The sequence below is a fragment of the Medicago truncatula genome, chromosome 5 (genome assembly GCF_003473485.1).
Source record: "Medicago truncatula cultivar Jemalong A17 chromosome 5, MtrunA17r5.0-ANR, whole genome shotgun sequence".
Classification (NCBI taxonomy): domain Eukaryota; kingdom Viridiplantae; phylum Streptophyta; class Magnoliopsida; order Fabales; family Fabaceae; genus Medicago; species Medicago truncatula.
Genome location: NC_053046.1, coordinates 30,110,635 through 30,128,493, shown reverse-complemented (window position 1 = coordinate 30,128,493; position 17,859 = coordinate 30,110,635). Strand labels below are relative to the sequence as shown.

Below are 17,859 nucleotides of genomic sequence, written 5' to 3'. Positions count from 1 at the left end.
GTAAAAAAGTTGTAATTTTCAATACAAAACTACTACTTTTAATTTCCTTAATCATTGCTCTGAGGCCTTGGACAACAAGATTCAAACTTAATTAATCCTCTATTAAAATAGGTTAAGTTGTTCTATTTAAATCAAAAGATAAAGATAAAAAAAAAAAAATGTTGGAAGTCAAATGGTAGGGGAGGAATACGGAAGGCACGTCAGGCTTGAGTAGGTTCCGCTTTAAATGTGGAAAAGCGCCGACTCTTAAAAACATGTCTTTGTACTTCTGCTGTACACTTGTTTCTTTCCTCTTTCATTCAATTCAACTACTTTTTCTTCTTTATCTGCAAAAAGCAAACAAACAAACATGAAAAAACACATTCAACAACAAACACAAAGATAGTGGAGATAGTTGAGAATGAGATGAAATTGATACTGCAATATCCATTTTCTTCTTCTTGTGTGGGTCATAGTTGACTTTAACAACTTACCAACACCACATAAAAAAACAAAGAATTAAGAAGGTGTGTCTGTCTTTCTATTCTATTCTATTCTATTCTTTGTTTTGTTTTGTTTTGTTTGAGTCAAACATAAGATTTCTCATTTTGTCTCCACCACTTGAATTTCTCTCACCTGCTGCAGGTTCATTTTCTCTTCTCATCAGATCTTACATGTCAATTAAGGTTGTTACTGTTATTGTTCTTCATCTGAATGTCTTTTTTCTTTTTTCTTATGCTTTAAAAAAAGAAATGATTTTTTTTTTATTTTTTTTTGTGGGTTTTGCATGTTATGAAATGCTTTATCTTTTCAAGTCATTTTTTATTTTTTTTATGGATATGAGTTTTGATTTTTTCATGGTTTTGATGTGTGTGTCTTAGATTCCTATGTAGACTTAATTTATTTTGTTGAATTTTTAAAACATCATGTCTTAGCAATTTATAATTCATGATAGTACTCGTGTCTGTTTTTTTTTTTTTTTACTAAATTAGTCATTTCAATACATATCACCCCCACTTTGTCAAATTCAAAACTTACTAAATATGAAGGAATTTTTTATTTTTTATTTTTATTTTATTATTTTAGTTGTATTGATTTGAATCGTTAGATGCAGCTTGAATTTTCATTTTCTTGAATATCATAAATTTTGTTTTTTGTTACAAACTTGAATATCATAATTTGTCTATATAGATAATTGTGTTTTCCAGAATTTAAGTTAAAATTTCAATCTAATCTTGTGCAGGCAGTGAAAGCTTGAGAGAGTTTTGTTTCTTGTTCTTTTCCAACCAGAAAACTGAATGAAATCGGAATTTCACTTTGAGATCGAAATCCGGTTTTGTACTGCCATTGCCCGTTAGTTACTAAACTGAAGAATGTCTAGCGAATCAGCTCCCAAACCTCGATTTGTATTATGTCCTAAATGCAGGCTGCTGCTTCAAGAGCCTCAAAATTTTGACGTGTACAAGTGCGGTGGATGCGGCACGACCCTTCAAGGTTAGAAATCTCATTATCGTTTATGATTTTACTTTTAAACCAGTGTTGTCAAATAGCAGTTGTAACGCTATAGCATAGTGGAATTTTAACAAATCGCTGTTGTTCTGCAATATTTGATTTAGTACAGAGTGTTGTCACATCGTCGCTAAAGAAACGCATACCATTGTAACATAGTGGAATTTGATTGACAACACTGTCTCAAAGTTTTGTTTTCCTTGGAAACATGATGTTGGAAAAATCTCAATTGTGAAGTTTATAGCTGTTGTGCATTTTGAGCTCTGAGAATGTTGTGCTTGATTTGACAATAAACTTCAATATTTGTGTTATTTATTATTGTGATTGATGCTCCATTTTATTGCCTATTTGTGTATGTATTAACTTCTATGAAATATTGTTTTACTTTATTATAGCTCTTAAATTTGAAATTTGAATAACTTCATTGTGCTACATGCAGCTAAGAAACGAAAAAGCAGAGCTGCAAATTCAGAATCCAGTTCAAACGAGACTGATGCAGCTGCTCCTAGAAATGCATCAGATCTTGTTTCTGGTGATAAACAATACAGCAACGGGGAGAAGCTAGTTAGTCCTCAAAATAATGTTTCAATAGAAAAAGCATCTGATTCTTTGTCTGTAGATTCTTCTTCAGAGGGGAATGAAGGAAGGAATCAAATTGAAAATAGTGAATGCAATGGGAAGCAGCCGGTTACTACTCAGGAGAATGGTTCGAGAGAAAAAGCTTCTTTCTCTTCCTCAGGAGAATGTTCTTCAGAGGAAAATATTGAAAGGGGTCAAATTGAAAATGGTGAATGCAATGAAGAGAAAACAGTTAATTCTCAGGAGAATATTTTGAGGGAAAAAATAACTAGCTCTTCCTCCGGAGAATGTTCGTTGGATGGAAGTGGTGAAAGGGGTCAAATGGAAAAGGGTGAATGCAATGAAGAGCAACCAGTTATTTCTCAGGAGAATGATTTGAGGGAAAAAGCAACTAGCTCTTCAGAAGAATTTTCATTGGATGGAAATAGTGGAAGGATTCAAATTGAAAATGGTAAATGTGATGAAGAGAAGCTTGTACCATTTAATTTATCAGATGAAGAACCAGAAGATGAGGTGGATATCTATAAGTTATCAGACATCAGAAGGCATACAGTGTCCAACAGAGGTTACTCAAATGAGCTCCCACAGGCCTCAGCAGAAGTGATAGCAGACAATTCAGTTGAAAAAGAAAATGAGACTAACTTGAAACTAGAAGAGCAAATCAATGGAAACATGCCATTAGAACAAACAGGAAATCGGTTAATTAGTGCACTTGACAGTGCACCCAATAATGCAGACTTGAAAGAATTAAATGGTGAAAACTTGTCATTACAAAGAACAGAAGAGGACATTGGTGGAAATGCATGTACGGACGAAAGGTTGAGTACTGAGAACTTTGCATCTGAAAAAGGAAACATTTCATATGTTTCTCGGCCTGAACTTAAAGAAGGTACATCTGATAATCATGCATATTCTCCCAAACATATTCGACATAGCTTTGACGGTTTAAGGTCAGCGGGTACATTTGACAGTGCAGAAGTGAATAATCTGAGTTTGGAGATTAATGGTGGGCTTGGAGAATTGTCTAAATCTCCAACAACTAGAAGTTCTCATGCTTATGACGGCAGTGTCTCTTCTAACGATGGAATGGATGAGCAGTTCCTCGGTCAAAATTTATATTCTTTTAAGGGAGGCTCGAGAAAGGGAAAAGGTGCTGTTAAAAGTAGCATGTTATATGAAGATGTTGAAATGCGAAGTCAGTCGAATTTTCCCAATAGAATGTATCAAAATGAGGTTCTGGAGACCGATAGAGGTGATCATGCAAATCGGATGCGAACAAAAACTGACGAGTTTCCGTTTCCATACAAAATGCCTCTCCATGGAAGCAGTCCCCACTCTGGCTATGAAAGTGGAAGTCCATCAAATCAAATATACAATGAACTCTACCTCAGTTCAAGCTATGTTTCACCCGACTCCGTCGAGGACCCTGACCAGGAGAAGATGAAACTGTTGAGAATGGTTTATAAGTTGCAGGATCAGCTCAACAGAACCAACCATGCAAACAAGGAAACAAACGAAAGACTCTCTGCGCGAAACCATATTTCTTCATACCAAAGCGATGATTCACACGAAGGGAGATTTTATCATGGTTTGGATTACCCTAGGGGGGATGCAAATGCAAGCTATAGTCATGGCATCAACATGCACCAAAGGCGGCATAACTTTTCGCATGTACCTTATTCAACCGAGCCAACAAGCAATGCACACCATATTGATCATCCTTATTTCAATTGTTGTCCTCAAGAGGGGCAACACGTGGGAGAGTTTCCTCTGTGCTTTCCTTACCAGCGTGAAGATTTGTATCGGCCTCATCCAGTTCATAGTCGTTGCTTATCTCAGCATTCTTATCCTTCAAGTCCGCAATGGTTAATAAACTCAAAACATGTTCACGGCCGTGAAACAAAATCTTGTGATCAGAGATACAGGGCTACCGAGATGAACTATACTAGAACTAGGGACAAGCCGAGTTTTACTAAGCGACATTACCGGCCAGTAGCAGGTGCAGCACCGTTTGTCACTTGTCATAAATGCTTAAATCTGCTGCAACTTCCCGCAGATTTTCTCCTTTTCAGAAGAGTATGTCATAAGCTCAAATGTGGTGCTTGTCAAAAAGTACTTAAATTTTCTCTCCAGAACAAAAGTCATATAATTTCTTATACTCCAAATGCTGTTGGACCACCATCAAGTGACCTTGATATGAAAAACAAGCCAATAAATGGCATCAATACTCAGTCTGAACCTCATGTTGCGGACCGCGTGTCATATTCCGATGATTATGGTCATTCTGTCAGTAAAAGCTATTCCTCAGAAGGAGATCCTGTTTCTGTTGCACCGTTGCACAACTTGCATGAGGGTACACACGACAATCCAAGTGTCTCTCCCAGTACCATTGACGCTATAACAGAGAAGGAGAAAACTGCTTCAAGAGGACCTAGCACGAGTAAGGCTCCATCCAATATGTCATCAGAAGGAGAGTCACCACAGTCACTGCCAAAACCTTCAGCACTTCATCAACTGATGGGTTATGCCTCTCCAAGTCAAGTGCTAAGAGGTGCTCCAGTCTCTAATGAAGGAAAAGAGGTCATGAAATATATATTTGGGGAAGCGGGGCATTATTATTGATTAAGGTGGAACTGATACATTTTCTAACCGTCTCTGAGGGGATTTAAACTGTCTCTTGAATATAACTCTTATTACGGGGTTGATACCTCGTGGACTTCCAACAGAGCTGAAAATCGAGTTGAAGCTGGGAATATCAAGAAAGGAATTCTTTTCCAAATTTGAGTGATGAAGCATCTAGACAAAGGCTATTTCATTTGTTAATTTTTTTTGTAACTATATGGTGTTTTGAACAAGGGCAATAAGAGTGACTTATTGCTCTTCAAAGTGTATTTCATTATTCAATTATATAATATTATTTTATATAATATTTTGTATAAATATATGATTATGGTGTATATGAAACTAACTCTTTGTATATTATTTTATTTTATTGTTTGTTGTACTATTCGTTTGTATATTAAACCGTATGTTTGTTGAAAATTTATTGTATTCTGGAACTTCTTGCTTCATAAGAAAGTTTTCTAATACCAATTTTCAATAATATTTTATTAACCGAACTATTGCAGTAAAGCATTTTAACTTGCAATTGAAGATGTTACAGTTCATGTAACAAGAATCAAGCTCGCATTAACTTTCCATATTTAATTTTAATATAGTATTGATGAAAATAGCGTTTTACAGTCAACAAATCATAATCGATCATGTGTGATTTTAGAGTTAGTTAAAATCAAAGTTTATTATTTTTAATGATGTGATGATTACGATTAATTGACATATAAACAATTTGAAACATTTTGTTTCTTTTAACATACAATGTACAACATCTACTAGACATAACTTTTTGCTTTTTCAAATACTCACTAAGAAATCCCGATTTGGAGGCAGGGGAAAAGCAAAGGATTGTTGAATTCTTTATTGATAACATGCAAACAAATGTTCCACTAAAGGCCTGGTTGGATCGACACATTTGAGCTTATCTACTGTCATAAGTTGTGTTTGTGAGAACTTATAAAAATAGTTTATGACATTGTTCAAAAACTATTTTTATCTTATTTTCATTAGTTCTCCAAGATAGCTTATGAAAACAGCTTATAGCCTATACGAAAACAGCTTATAGCTTATATGAAAAACAACTTTATTTTATCTTTTTCAATAAAAATAGCTTATACATAAGCACTTATCATGATAAGTGCTTAGGCTATAAGCTGCAAATAAGTTGTTTATCCAAACAGAGCCTAAATGAGTCAGACTTACAGGACAACAATGGCTTATTTGATTTCATTTATATATTTATCTACACAGAAGTAACAATACAGATATAATATTTTGAGCCTAAATCCAGTGCAATCTTTACACTTGTATACTGACTTATTAAAAACTCTATGTATAGTTGCTTCTTCTATTGGAAGCAATAGAAATCCTCTGATCCTGAAGCATGTTCAAATTGGGAGCCAACAACCGTGTGTACCGGTCAAAATACAAGAGCTGCTTCAGAAGAAGCGCAAATTCTCGAGGAAACTTCAATCCATAAGATTCACTAACCTGAACCTGTGGAATATATAGATGACATAAATACTACATAATAATACTATTTATTTTTATAGAATTTTAGCTTAAAAATTCAAATATCCACAAGTTACATATGCTGTATTAAATGTTGTTGCAGACATGCAAAATTGTATATTAATAAATTGACAGCTATTTTAAAGCATCATCTTATTTGTCAAAACAGTAAGGAAACAAAAATCACTGTGTTGCTTAATAAGTAGCAAAACTCAATAAAAGCAACCTTAGCATTTCGGTTTGCACAATCTAAAATATCTTACCACATCAAGAAATAGGGCATTCATCTGCCTCTCATCAACAACTACATTAGCAGATATAGCAGCTGGATTTCTGGCTGTTCCACTTCTAGTTGCTACAACTATTTCAGTGTCCAACTCCTGCACTTGAATAGCAAGCAAGCAGTCACAATGTAAGCAATAACTCCTAACCGGTATGGATCAAGTTATATGATTTTTTTGAAATTCAACCACTCAATGATGGAAGTATTTATCTACAATATATGGAAATATTCTTTGCTTAATAAATAACAGAAACAAACTTTCCGAGTCAGGTCCAGAACATGAACCACTTAGGATGTGCCCGTTGCTACTTATCTAACCTAGGCCCGGTTCTATCAGTCATTAAGCAGTTCAAAATGTATACATTGCATTCTGCATGAATGATCTGGATTAAGAGAGCATGTATGTGTCTATACATGTCTAGACAAGTAGATATATCATACACACATTTCCGAGTAGTTTGAGAGCAACTAAATATACAAAACGGAAAAATACTCCAAAAATTAGCAAGACACTAAAAGTTGACCAATGTAGTCACTGTCACATGTATAACTGACAAGTGAGTTTATGTGTGTTACGGTAAACTTGCCTTCATTGATGAGAACACTTTCTCCAAATCTCTGGCAAAGGCCTTAGCATTAACATCGTTGTTTGTAGCACCCATTTGAATTAAGGAAGATGCCATTGAATCATAATCTTCGATGGCAATTGATCCTAAGAAGACTTCCATAGCAGCCCATGTTTTGGGAGATATACGACCAACAATTCCTGTAGATTGAATTTTGTTTTTATAAAATATATAGATTAAATTCATAATACAGAATATCTCATACAAGAATATATTTGTACAATACACACAACAGAGTACTTTAAAATTTGTAGTTGTTTAGAAGACAGAAGGCATTAGTTTGTATAAAAGAACAAAACAGAACAGTGATTAAAGGTTGCAAGATGATTTCATGGAATAACCATAGCAAAACAATATGCTGATAAATGGAAAGAATTAAAAATAGCATAAATTCCAAATAAAATGTATAACAATTTTGAAACCTTGGAAAGTTAACAGATGACAAAAGTACTGCAAAACATTACAGCTTAAGTATAAACAACTATAAACCATGCATAAAGAAGAAAAAGCATACCAAAGTCAAGAAATCCAATACGGCCATCACGTAGAAGCCACAGATTCCCAGCATGCACATCTGCATGAAAAGATTCACATGCAAGCAAACTTCCAAACCTGCCGCAATATTTTATATCAAGATACATTATCATGTTAAAAGGGAAAGGCACAGGGACGGTAACTGTAAATAGAACTTTAGTCATACCACACATTGAGAGCAGTTATAAGGCTGGCTTCTGGGCTAGTAACTAATGACCTAATTGAGTCTAGGTCAGTAAGAGGAACACCATATAGTCTTTGCATGGTTAGAACTTGCCGCGTACTGCAGTTTTGATACACTTTTGGAGCTGTAGCTTGCCTAGTGAGCCCCGTTGCTTCTAAATATCTCCTGAAAGCTTCAATATTTGCAGCCTCCTTGTAAAAGTCAACTTCTTCAAGCATAGACTCTCGTATGTCTTTGACGATACCAACCTACTAAAAGTAAACTCGTGTTATAAGAAAGGAAGCATTTATGTAAGTGTTTGGAAAATTTCTGAAAACAAGTTATGATATATCCATAAGCCCCCCATAATAGCTAACAAAGAGCTTATGTGGATTTTACCCTTGTTTCATTTCAATGATAGAAATAGCTTATACATAAGCACTTATGTAGTAATTTCTTATTAAATAAGTGTTTAATTATGTTGTTTACCCAACAATCCCCAAATGGAGGACAATCTAGTAAAAAGGTAGAGGGAGATCAAAGAACACCATTGATAAAACCGTCGAGAAAGATTTAGAAGTTAATGGCCTATCTATCTCTAGGCCTAATACATGACTCAATATTATGACATTGATTGATTCATAGAGCCAACCCCACCAGTGGTGTTGTTGTTGACAACAAATGTAATAACAGTAGAATACGAATAAAGAAGTTTTAAGCATCCGTTACTATATAAGAAAGAAAATGAAATTAGTAAAAGGGACAGAAACAAAGGATCATGAGTGTAACATAGTTAAAAATTTCCCTGGTCATGAAAGATGGCATATAAGAAGCATTATTTTCATATTGTAGTTGTGGGAAAAGTATCCATGTATGTAGCAGTAAGTTTACCCATATTGCTCATACCAGTGACGTTCGACTTATTTCAGGATTCAAGAACTCCAATATCCGAGCAACAACGTAAACAAAATTAAGATCTGCTACTAATATGTCCTCTATTCCTGGTTTTAAGACCTTTATAACCACATCTTCCTGTGAGCCTTTTAGCCTTGCACCATGAACCTAAATGTAATATACAACAATTGCATTATCAGCCACAGTAATTTGAATAAAATGTTATAAAAGAGAAAGACAGACGTACAAAATATACCTGTGCTATAGAAGCGGAAGCAAGTGGTGTTGGGTCAACATATTCGTACACACTTTCTATTGGTCTTCCTAATTCCTTGCTCAATATTGATTGAATTACCTCAAAAGGAACTGGAGGAGCTCTATCAAAACAATTCTGGAACTCTTGTACATACTCAGCTGGAAATAGTGTTGGTGCGGATGCTATGAACTACCAGAGAAAAACCAAAAATTACCATTGGTACAAGGGTGCAAGGCATATAGAAGATCAGTTATAAATTAGGAATGAAATATAGTATCAAGGATATGATCAAATCAAGTGGTACAAAAATTCTATCAGCAACTCACGCTTGTACTCTCCAACTAAAAACTGTAAAATATTTGAATACCAATTGTTGAGCCATTATATACTGAAACAGAAGTATCGTAACAATCTTAGCAATGAAGTAATATTACTGTAGAATATATTAAAATATCTCTAATATTTAGCTTGCATCTTAGATTTATTTTGAATATTACATTTTATATCTCAGGATAGGTTCCATATTTGTTTCTAATTTATGATTTGTTTCCTAATTTCATTAGGACTAGGAGCCTAGCATTCCCTCTCTTCCCTCCTTCCTTATCCAAAACCCTACAACCCCATCATAGTGTCAAAGTGATAATTTGCATCTTAAATCTATTTACAATACATTGAATGCTAACTCTTAGCATTAGTTTTCATATTTTTTTATATCCATAATTTCTTTCCTCAGTAAATTAGGATTAGGAGTTTAGTATTAGTTCGAATGATGGTTAGTGCCTAGTTTTTTATGTAAGAAACCATAATCATAATTTGAGGTCATTGATATTTTTTTTTCCCTCCCTCCTTATCTAAAACCCAATAATTTTAACAATCACAAAATACAACCAAAGAGCAGGGAGGAGGAACTAATTGTATCCACTTATACCTGTCCTAATTTGATGTAGGTTGCCCCCAGACGTTCAAACAACCTCCTCAAATATAAGGGGGACAGCAGACCAAGCTGCAATTCTGTCGGTAATCCAGCAGATGAGTTTGTTGACTGCGAAATAATGCAAGAGTGCTTAATAATTCTGCCTTTCATTTAATAAAATACCAACAAAAAAAAAACGTTGAGAGAAATAAAAAACACAAACTACTATTCAAAAGGAATCAGGAACTGATACAATTTTCTTTATGTTCATTGTAAAAAAAAAAAAAACAGAAGGTTGGCAATCTATACACAAGCAAGATATCTCAGACCAATACATTTTAAAGTAATCCTTCCCATCAGCGTAGTTAATCGCAAAAATTAGCTGTTTGCTCAAATTTTGCTACCCAATTGTGCTATAGCCACTATGCGACTATATTTTGTACTAAACGGTGTATTTCAGAACAATTGCTGTTTGTTCAAATTCCTCTACACTATAGCTGCTATTTAACAACACAGCATACCAACCTATGATTCAAAAACGGTCATGGGCTATTTAACAGTGAAACTATATTCTCTCATTGATAAGGTAGGTATGCATATAATCTACGGCTTGATACTAAACTTCAAACAAGCTAAAAAACAAAAATAAAATGTAAAGTTATGCCTGGAAAGTAAACATATAGCATGCCAGTTTACCTTCGATACATCCGTTAACCACTCTTGACCGACCCCAAGGAAGGCTTGAACACCTTGAGCCAATCTAAGTACACCCCGAGGACCAGTATCCACAGATGTCTGGACAATGTCCTCTACAAGCTTAGGTAGCTTTTCGATACTATCTGACATAACATAAACACACAGATCACAACCATGAACCATTTCAGCACAACATTTTAAAGTGCTATACAGTGAAAACATTTATTTTGAGCTCAATTGGTTAGTACACAAATGTTTATCAAATATTCCTTGCAAATTGTAGCACAGCACCGACACTTTTGATGGAAGGCGTGTCTGAAGTCTGACACAATAGGACACATATTTATTTATTTTTGAAAAAATGGGTATCTGGCATTCTCGCCAACTAATCTAAGGGTCCAATCACACCGTCCACTTGCCGACAACATAGACACATATGTTAAAATTCAATTATGTCATTTTCTCAAATTATCAAGTTATTTAGAGAGTAATTGAAGATTTGGTGTAATTAAATATTCGTAAATTGTTGTGAACGAATAGAGAGTATAAGGAGTTGAAGGAAGAAACCTTGGAATCGACGAGAAGAGAAAAGGTCCTGAGTTTGAGCATAACGAGCAAAGAGAGTGAAACGCTTTGACTTAGAATGAAGATTGAGGTTCGTGAAGGAAGAAGAGAAACGAAGATGATTGTGATGATGAACCAATGGTAAACCACAGCTACTTCTCAACCCTGAAACCGCCATGGACGATGATGAGTTGAGAGAAGAGTAGTTACGTGGAGCTACTTTGTGTTTATGGCTATGCTCTTTTCTTCTCCCTCATTTCATCGATTTTTTTTTTTTTTTTTTCATTCACTATTCGGAAAATGTCTCCACCAACAACAATATTGTATTGGCTTAAATATGTATTTGATCCTTGTAATTAGGGGTCGTTTAAAAATTGGTCCATGTAATCGCTAATCTTGGCAATTTACCCCTGTATTGTTTAATCATTTAAAATTTCGTCCCTCTCCCCACTTAATCACTGCCATGCCACATGAAATTCCAATTTTACCCCTGGGTTTCCAATTCTTTCTTCAATATTTTGTCCTCTTCTTAAGGGCAAAATTGAAATTTCATATTTGGCAGTGATTGCCACGTCATCAAATTAGTGACGTGGCAGTGATTAAGTTGGTCAAATGACTAAATTTTAAATGATCAATGATTGTAAGGCTAGTTTGCAAGGATTAGCGAATACAGGGACCAATTTTTAAACGACCCCTAATTGCAAGGATCAAATACATATTTAAGCCTATTGTATTTTGGGTTAATTAAGTTTTTAGTCCCTATAAATATTCACAGTTTTGTTTTTAGTCCCTATAAAATAAAATCACATTTTTTAGTCCCTGTGACATTTTCCTTAAGCATTTTAGGGACCAAAACGGTTGATGAAATTTTTTACAGGGACTAAAAGTGCTGATGGAAAAATTTATAGCGACTAAAAATGATGATGGAAAATTTTATAGGGACTAAAAAGTGTGATTTTATTTTGTAAGGACTAAAAACAAAACTGTGAATATTTATAGGGACTAAAAACTTAATTAACCCTTGTATTTTTCTTTAGAAAATAAGTATTTAATCTATAATCTTTTTTTTTATTTAATAGTAATTTTGTCCCCTTATATTTTAAGAAGTTGCGATTTTGACCTTTAACAAAAGAAAATACAAAACCGTCCCCTAAATATTGCCTTTTTTTGTAGTTTTGGCCCAGGACAATTATGACCAAATCAACGCGCGCGCACGTGGACGTCACATGTGTAATTTTTTTTAGGCAAATTCTATGGTACACCAATAAATTTGGGTGTATCAGTACACCAAGTCGTAAAATTAATAATAAATGAGTTGTTTTTTGAAGAAAAATAATTATTTTCTATCATTGACAACTAAGATAATTAAATTTTATTTACCAAAAGCTTCGACGAAATAAAATTTAAATTTTAAGAATTTTTATTACTCATAACAATGAATATTGATTATTTTTTATGACAAAATGTAAATTTTTTAATATGATCCTTATAAACAATGAAATGATGATTTTTCTTATGAAATGATGTTTTCTAAAATATAAATATTGACAAATACCTTTTTATTTCATTAAAGTGATCGTTAATTTATAAATTTTGTGAAACAAGAGTACCGGTATACTCAAAATTGTGAGTGTACCATAGAAGTTCCTTTTTTTTTTTAAATAATAAAATAATTTTTAAAAATAAATATTTTTTATTTTTTTAATAGTTAAACAAAAATTACACACCTGACGTCCACGTTAGCTTTGACTTTGTCAAAATTTACGTGGGGGCCAAAACTGCAAAATGGGCAATACTTAGAGGGCGGTTTTGTATTTTATTTTGTTAGGGAGCCAAAATCGCAATTTTTTAAAATATAGTGGCCAAAACTGCTATTAAATCTTTTTTTAAGGATTTAATCAAAAATCACCTTTTATTAAAATATATATATACACACACACACTAGTGTTTTACCCGTGCCCTTGCACAGGGTTACGATTAATTGCGATGTTTTTCAAACAGCGACAAATCAATATTAATATTGCGTTGAAATATTAATAATTATTTTAATTTAACAAAATCAATCAATTGGAACTTGCAGCAAATATTACTCATGACGCGATAAAAAAATTATCGATTTAGCAGAAGGAAATAAAATCGTCAAACAACATACAATTTAAAAACAAATGTTATCAGGCATAACAATAATTTACGAATTTTCCATAAATAACAATATCGTTCGACAATCTACGGATTTTATTCATATAGGAACGCAATACTGATTAGGTAAGTGAATACAAACGTCTCCGAAATATCCGTAACCGAATAAATTCGTTCAATTCATAAGCGAATAACACATTCCAACCAAAATAAATAACATGCATCTAATTATTTCCACTGCGATAAAACTACTTCAGAACATTGCACTGGAAGCATCTGATCCAAGAAAACAACAGCAACATAAGGGAATTACTAAACCAAGCCAAATAGAAGAAGGAACAACATAAACCTAAGGGAAAGATCCAAACAAATTTTGCACCAAAGGAAATAACCAACCGGCAGCAGCAATAATTTCAAAGCATGGTACACCTCCAAGCTTATTCATAATATAGCATACATCAGGAACATGATAAACAAACATTATATATATATATATATATATATATATATATATATATATATATATATATAAAATCACGTATATCCAATACAAAGTATCAATTTACATGACATTCTCATATCTCTTATCTTTTTTTGTGGTGGTCGATGTTTGAACCTTAGACCTTGCATATATGCATTGTCCTTACCAACTGAGTTAAGCTCACGAAGACATTCGCATATCTCTTATCTAAGACAATGACACGTGTCTTTATTTTGTACAAATCATAGAAATGATTTTTTTTTTATCGTAGTCTAGTGGTTAGAATTCACCTTTTTCAAGGTGGATAAGTGAGATGTTTGGGATTCGAACTCTGACCCTTGCATATGACAATGCATGTCCCTACCAACTGAACTATGTCATGGGGCATACAAATAAAAAAAATTATGACATCAAAAATGAAATTGGTTGGACTTTTTTTTTTAAATGCAAATACTTTCATTAGATGAAACAGAAATAGAGTTGTTACACACCAATTGAGAAATTTGGTGTGGGACTTTCCCCACCCAATTTTTTCAACCAATTATTTTGGACATTTATTTTTGTTAAGTAGTTTAATGGATAGAGCTCGCACATTTTTAAATGTGGAGAAATGAGATGTCTAAGAGTCGAACCTCAACCTCTGTTATCAACTGAGTTAAACTCTCGAGAACTATTTTAGACATTTGAACTAACCCATGAGCAACAAAGTTTTGATTTCTACTAATATGAGTAATCTTCATATCCTCAAAAAAAAAAAAAATTAAAATAAATAGAACAACAACAATCTTGGATAATTGGATAAATTACATCCATCGTAGATTTGCCATTGATACAAACCACAAAGTACCAATTTACATGACATTCTCCTATCTCTTATCTAAAACAATGACATGTTTCTTCATGTTGTAGAAACCATACAAATGAAATTTTAATGACATAAAAAATGAAATTGGTTTGACTTATTCTTTTTTTTTTTTTTTTTTTTTTTAAATGCAAATAGTTTCATAAGTTGAAAACAAAATTAGAGTGTTACATATACCAATTGAGAAATTTGGTGTGGAACTTTCCCCACCCAATTTTTTGTGCCAACTATTTTGGGCATTTGAACTAACTCATCAGCAACAAAGTTTTGATTTCTACTAATAGTAGTAATCTTCATATCTTCAAACAAAATTAAAATAGAACAACAACAATCTTGGATAATTGGATTAATTATAGCTTTGCCATTATATTGATACAAACCACACTAGTAGCTGCCCATACATTTGAGGACTATACAAAGTACCAATTTACACGACATTCTCCTATATATTATCTAAAAGGTTAAATATGTTTTTGATCCCTATAAATATACCAACTTTTTATTTTATTCCCTCTAAAATTTTCCTTCAACTTTTAGTCTCTATAAAATTATCAATCGCTACTTTTGGTTCCTATTTTTAAGTAATTTTTGTATTTTTAATGAAATTGTGCAGAAATGTATAAAATATTACAAAAATCACTCAAAAAAATTTTTTTTTTTTTTTAACAAAACATAAATTAAATACGAATTTTTTATCACCAAAAATAGAAAAATTCATATTTAATTCATGTTTTAGGAAAAAATTATAATTTTTTTGGGGACAGATCCTTATAATATTATAAATTTTTCTACAAAATTGTATTAAAAAATATGAATTTTTTTGAGGGACCAAAAGTGAAGATGGAAATTTTTTGGAGGGACTAAAACGAAAAATTGACATATTTATAGGGATCAAAAACATATTTAACCCTTATCTAAAACAATGACATGCGTCTTTTTTTTTTTTGGTCAAGTATCTAATGGTAGTAGTTCACACATTTAAAATGTGGAGAAGTGGGGTGTCCAAGAACATGACATGTGTCTTTATGTTGTACAAATCATATAAATGAAATTTTAATGACATAAAAAATGAAATTGGTTTAACTTATTATTATTTATTTTTTTAAATGCAAATACTTTCATTAGATGAAAATAGAATTAGAGTCGTTCCATGTGAATTAGGGACCACAACAAATGTTATTTGATCACAACATCGACACAACTCTATATGAATCTTTTGACTACTCAATTAAACTTGATTGTCAGAGACTATCAGGCACAAATCCACATTGGTGGTATTGGGAGCTGCCTCCACTAGTTTGTTATTTTTATAATAGCTTTTAAATAGTTTTTGGTTTATATCCCTTAAAAATAGTGTTCCCTCAAAAAATTATGAAATAATTGTATTTGTGAAGAATCAAATAACTAATAGTATGAGAGATAAATTATAGAATGATATTTTGGTCACATAGAATTATAGTATGAGAGATAAATCATGCAAGTATTTTTAGTATAGAATATTATAGTTTTTAAATTTTTGTTTGGTGATAAATATGCAAGTATTTTATTATTAATATTAGCGAAAAGATGGGCACTCATGTGCCCGTCTTTCCGCTCTTTTTATTGCATTAACTTTTGAAAATTATGAACGGTGTTTTTTTAATGAAATTTTGATTAATACAAAAAATATAAATGTTTGTTAGTTATAACAAACCAAACTAACCATGATTATGTATTTCAACGACACCAACAATATATCAAAAATATATAATCTAAAATCTTTTTTTTTAATTACACCAACAACAATCTTTATTATAGAAAAAATTGTTTAAGAGTATAACTGGGATAATGAAAAAGTAAATAGAAATATACTCATATAATTTGTCACACTTTTTAAATGGTAAAGAAAAAAAAAACCAGACATATATATACTCATATCATGTTTGTTACATTTGTTTTAATATTTAAATTTATTCTTATTTATTTGTTACATATGTTATTTGTATTAAAAATTAAGGGTATTTTTGGAAAGAAAAATTCAACCCAAAAGTGTTGAAAGAAGTAGTTTTCTTTACATATAGTATAGATAAAATATTTGTAGTAAGTGTATATGTTTTACTCTGAAAGCATTTAAAATAAAAATATAATCAAACACAAAAAACATTGCTTCAATTAAACACTTCTTGTAACTTGCCGCTAACTTTTGCCGGTTTTGGGTTGTCATTATGTTTATGGCTTGTTGTTGTTTTTGGGATCTTTTCGAGTCGAACCCTTTTTCTATGGTTCTGTTTGCACTACAGCTCCACCTATCGACCGTATTAGGGATTTGTTTCCTGTATTCTGGTAGGCCGATCACTTTTACTTTGAGATTGAAAGTTACTGTCTACTTTAAAAAAAATCTGATGGATATGGTGTTTCCTTCGATAGACCTGGGGTTGAGGGGTGCCCTAATGATTTTTTTCTAGATTCTGGTGGATTGATCACTTTTGATTCGAGATCGAGAGTCAGTTTCTTGACTTAAGTTTTTGGGCTTGTTATGGAGTCTCTCCGACGGACCGGAGTGGAGTGGTGGTGGAATTCAATTTAGCGTTGGAATAAGTTATTTTCGGGTCTTTACTTGGGCTCGTCTGTGGTGATGAGAACATGAAATTTTGTTTTCAGCGGTTTTGATCAGTTGGGTAGCCCTCAGTTAAGTGGTGTTTGAATTAGTGTTTTTGGTTTTTATTTGGGTGTTCCTCCTATATATATGTGGTGCCTTTGCTTTGTACTTTTTGTCTCTCGGTCCTTATTAGTCTTGCGCATTGACTTGGTTATTAATAAGTTTTGCCGTTCCACAAAAATAAATTACAACTTTCCTTAAAAATATATTACAATACCTCAAAATAAACCTTTTTCTTTTTAAGAAAGTACCTCTAACTGAACTCTTATTAGCTACTTTACCACCAACAAAAAAAGTCTTCCGTGACATTTTATGATTTTTTTTTAGGGGTCCTGTGATATAATATTTTTTGTTTGAAGGAATATATATTATTTTTTTGTATTTCAAAACTAAAAAAGAGAGAATATTTTCACATTCTTAGCAAAAAAAAAAAAAAATTATATTTGAAAAATATTGATCCCTTCAAAAAACTATATATACAGGCGTTCGAGGTTTTAGAAACTGTAGACAACTAGGGTTATCCATCTCTTGTCAAAAAAAAAACTAGGGTTACCCATCTGCGGATAATATAAACTTAGAAACAGCACCCACCGTGTTGTTTCCTCTCAAGTCCCTGCT

The 17,859-nt window shown here is 32.6% G+C and overlaps 2 protein-coding genes across 5 annotated transcripts; one reads left to right on the top strand and one right to left on the bottom strand.

The window, feature by feature from the left end:
* Positions 1-249: 249 nt before the first annotated feature.
* Positions 250-4,994, top strand: LOC11410873 (protein ENHANCED DISEASE RESISTANCE 4). 4 transcript variants are annotated; one of them, XM_003615393.4, is made up of 4 exons: positions 250-506; positions 625-665; positions 1,223-1,473; positions 1,928-4,994. In XM_003615393.4, the coding sequence occupies exons 3-4, from the start codon at positions 1,353-1,355 to the stop codon at positions 4,687-4,689; spliced, it is 2,883 nt and encodes a 960-aa protein (XP_003615441.1). In that variant the 5' UTR covers positions 250-506; positions 625-665; positions 1,223-1,352; the 3' UTR covers positions 4,690-4,994. The 4 variants fall into 4 exon arrangements, with proteins under 4 accessions (XP_003615441.1, XP_024639692.1, XP_024639693.1 ...); XM_024783924.2 differs by lacking the exon at positions 625-665; XM_024783925.2 differs by lacking the exons at positions 250-506; positions 625-665 and adding an exon at positions 510-624.
* Positions 4,995-5,879: 885 nt separating this feature from the next.
* On the bottom strand, positions 5,880-11,427 carry LOC11407823 (uncharacterized aarF domain-containing protein kinase At5g05200, chloroplastic). The gene is made up of 10 exons (XM_003615392.3): positions 11,125-11,427; positions 10,558-10,700; positions 9,877-9,990; positions 8,949-9,137; positions 8,705-8,860; positions 7,802-8,067; positions 7,616-7,713; positions 7,063-7,241; positions 6,456-6,572; positions 5,880-6,177 (listed from the first exon to the last, which is right to left on the bottom strand). Exons 1-10 carry the CDS (start codon positions 11,297-11,299, stop codon positions 6,010-6,012), a joined length of 1,605 nt encoding a protein of 534 aa, XP_003615440.1. The 5' UTR covers positions 11,300-11,427; the 3' UTR covers positions 5,880-6,009.
* Positions 11,428-17,859: the final 6,432 nt, after the last annotated feature.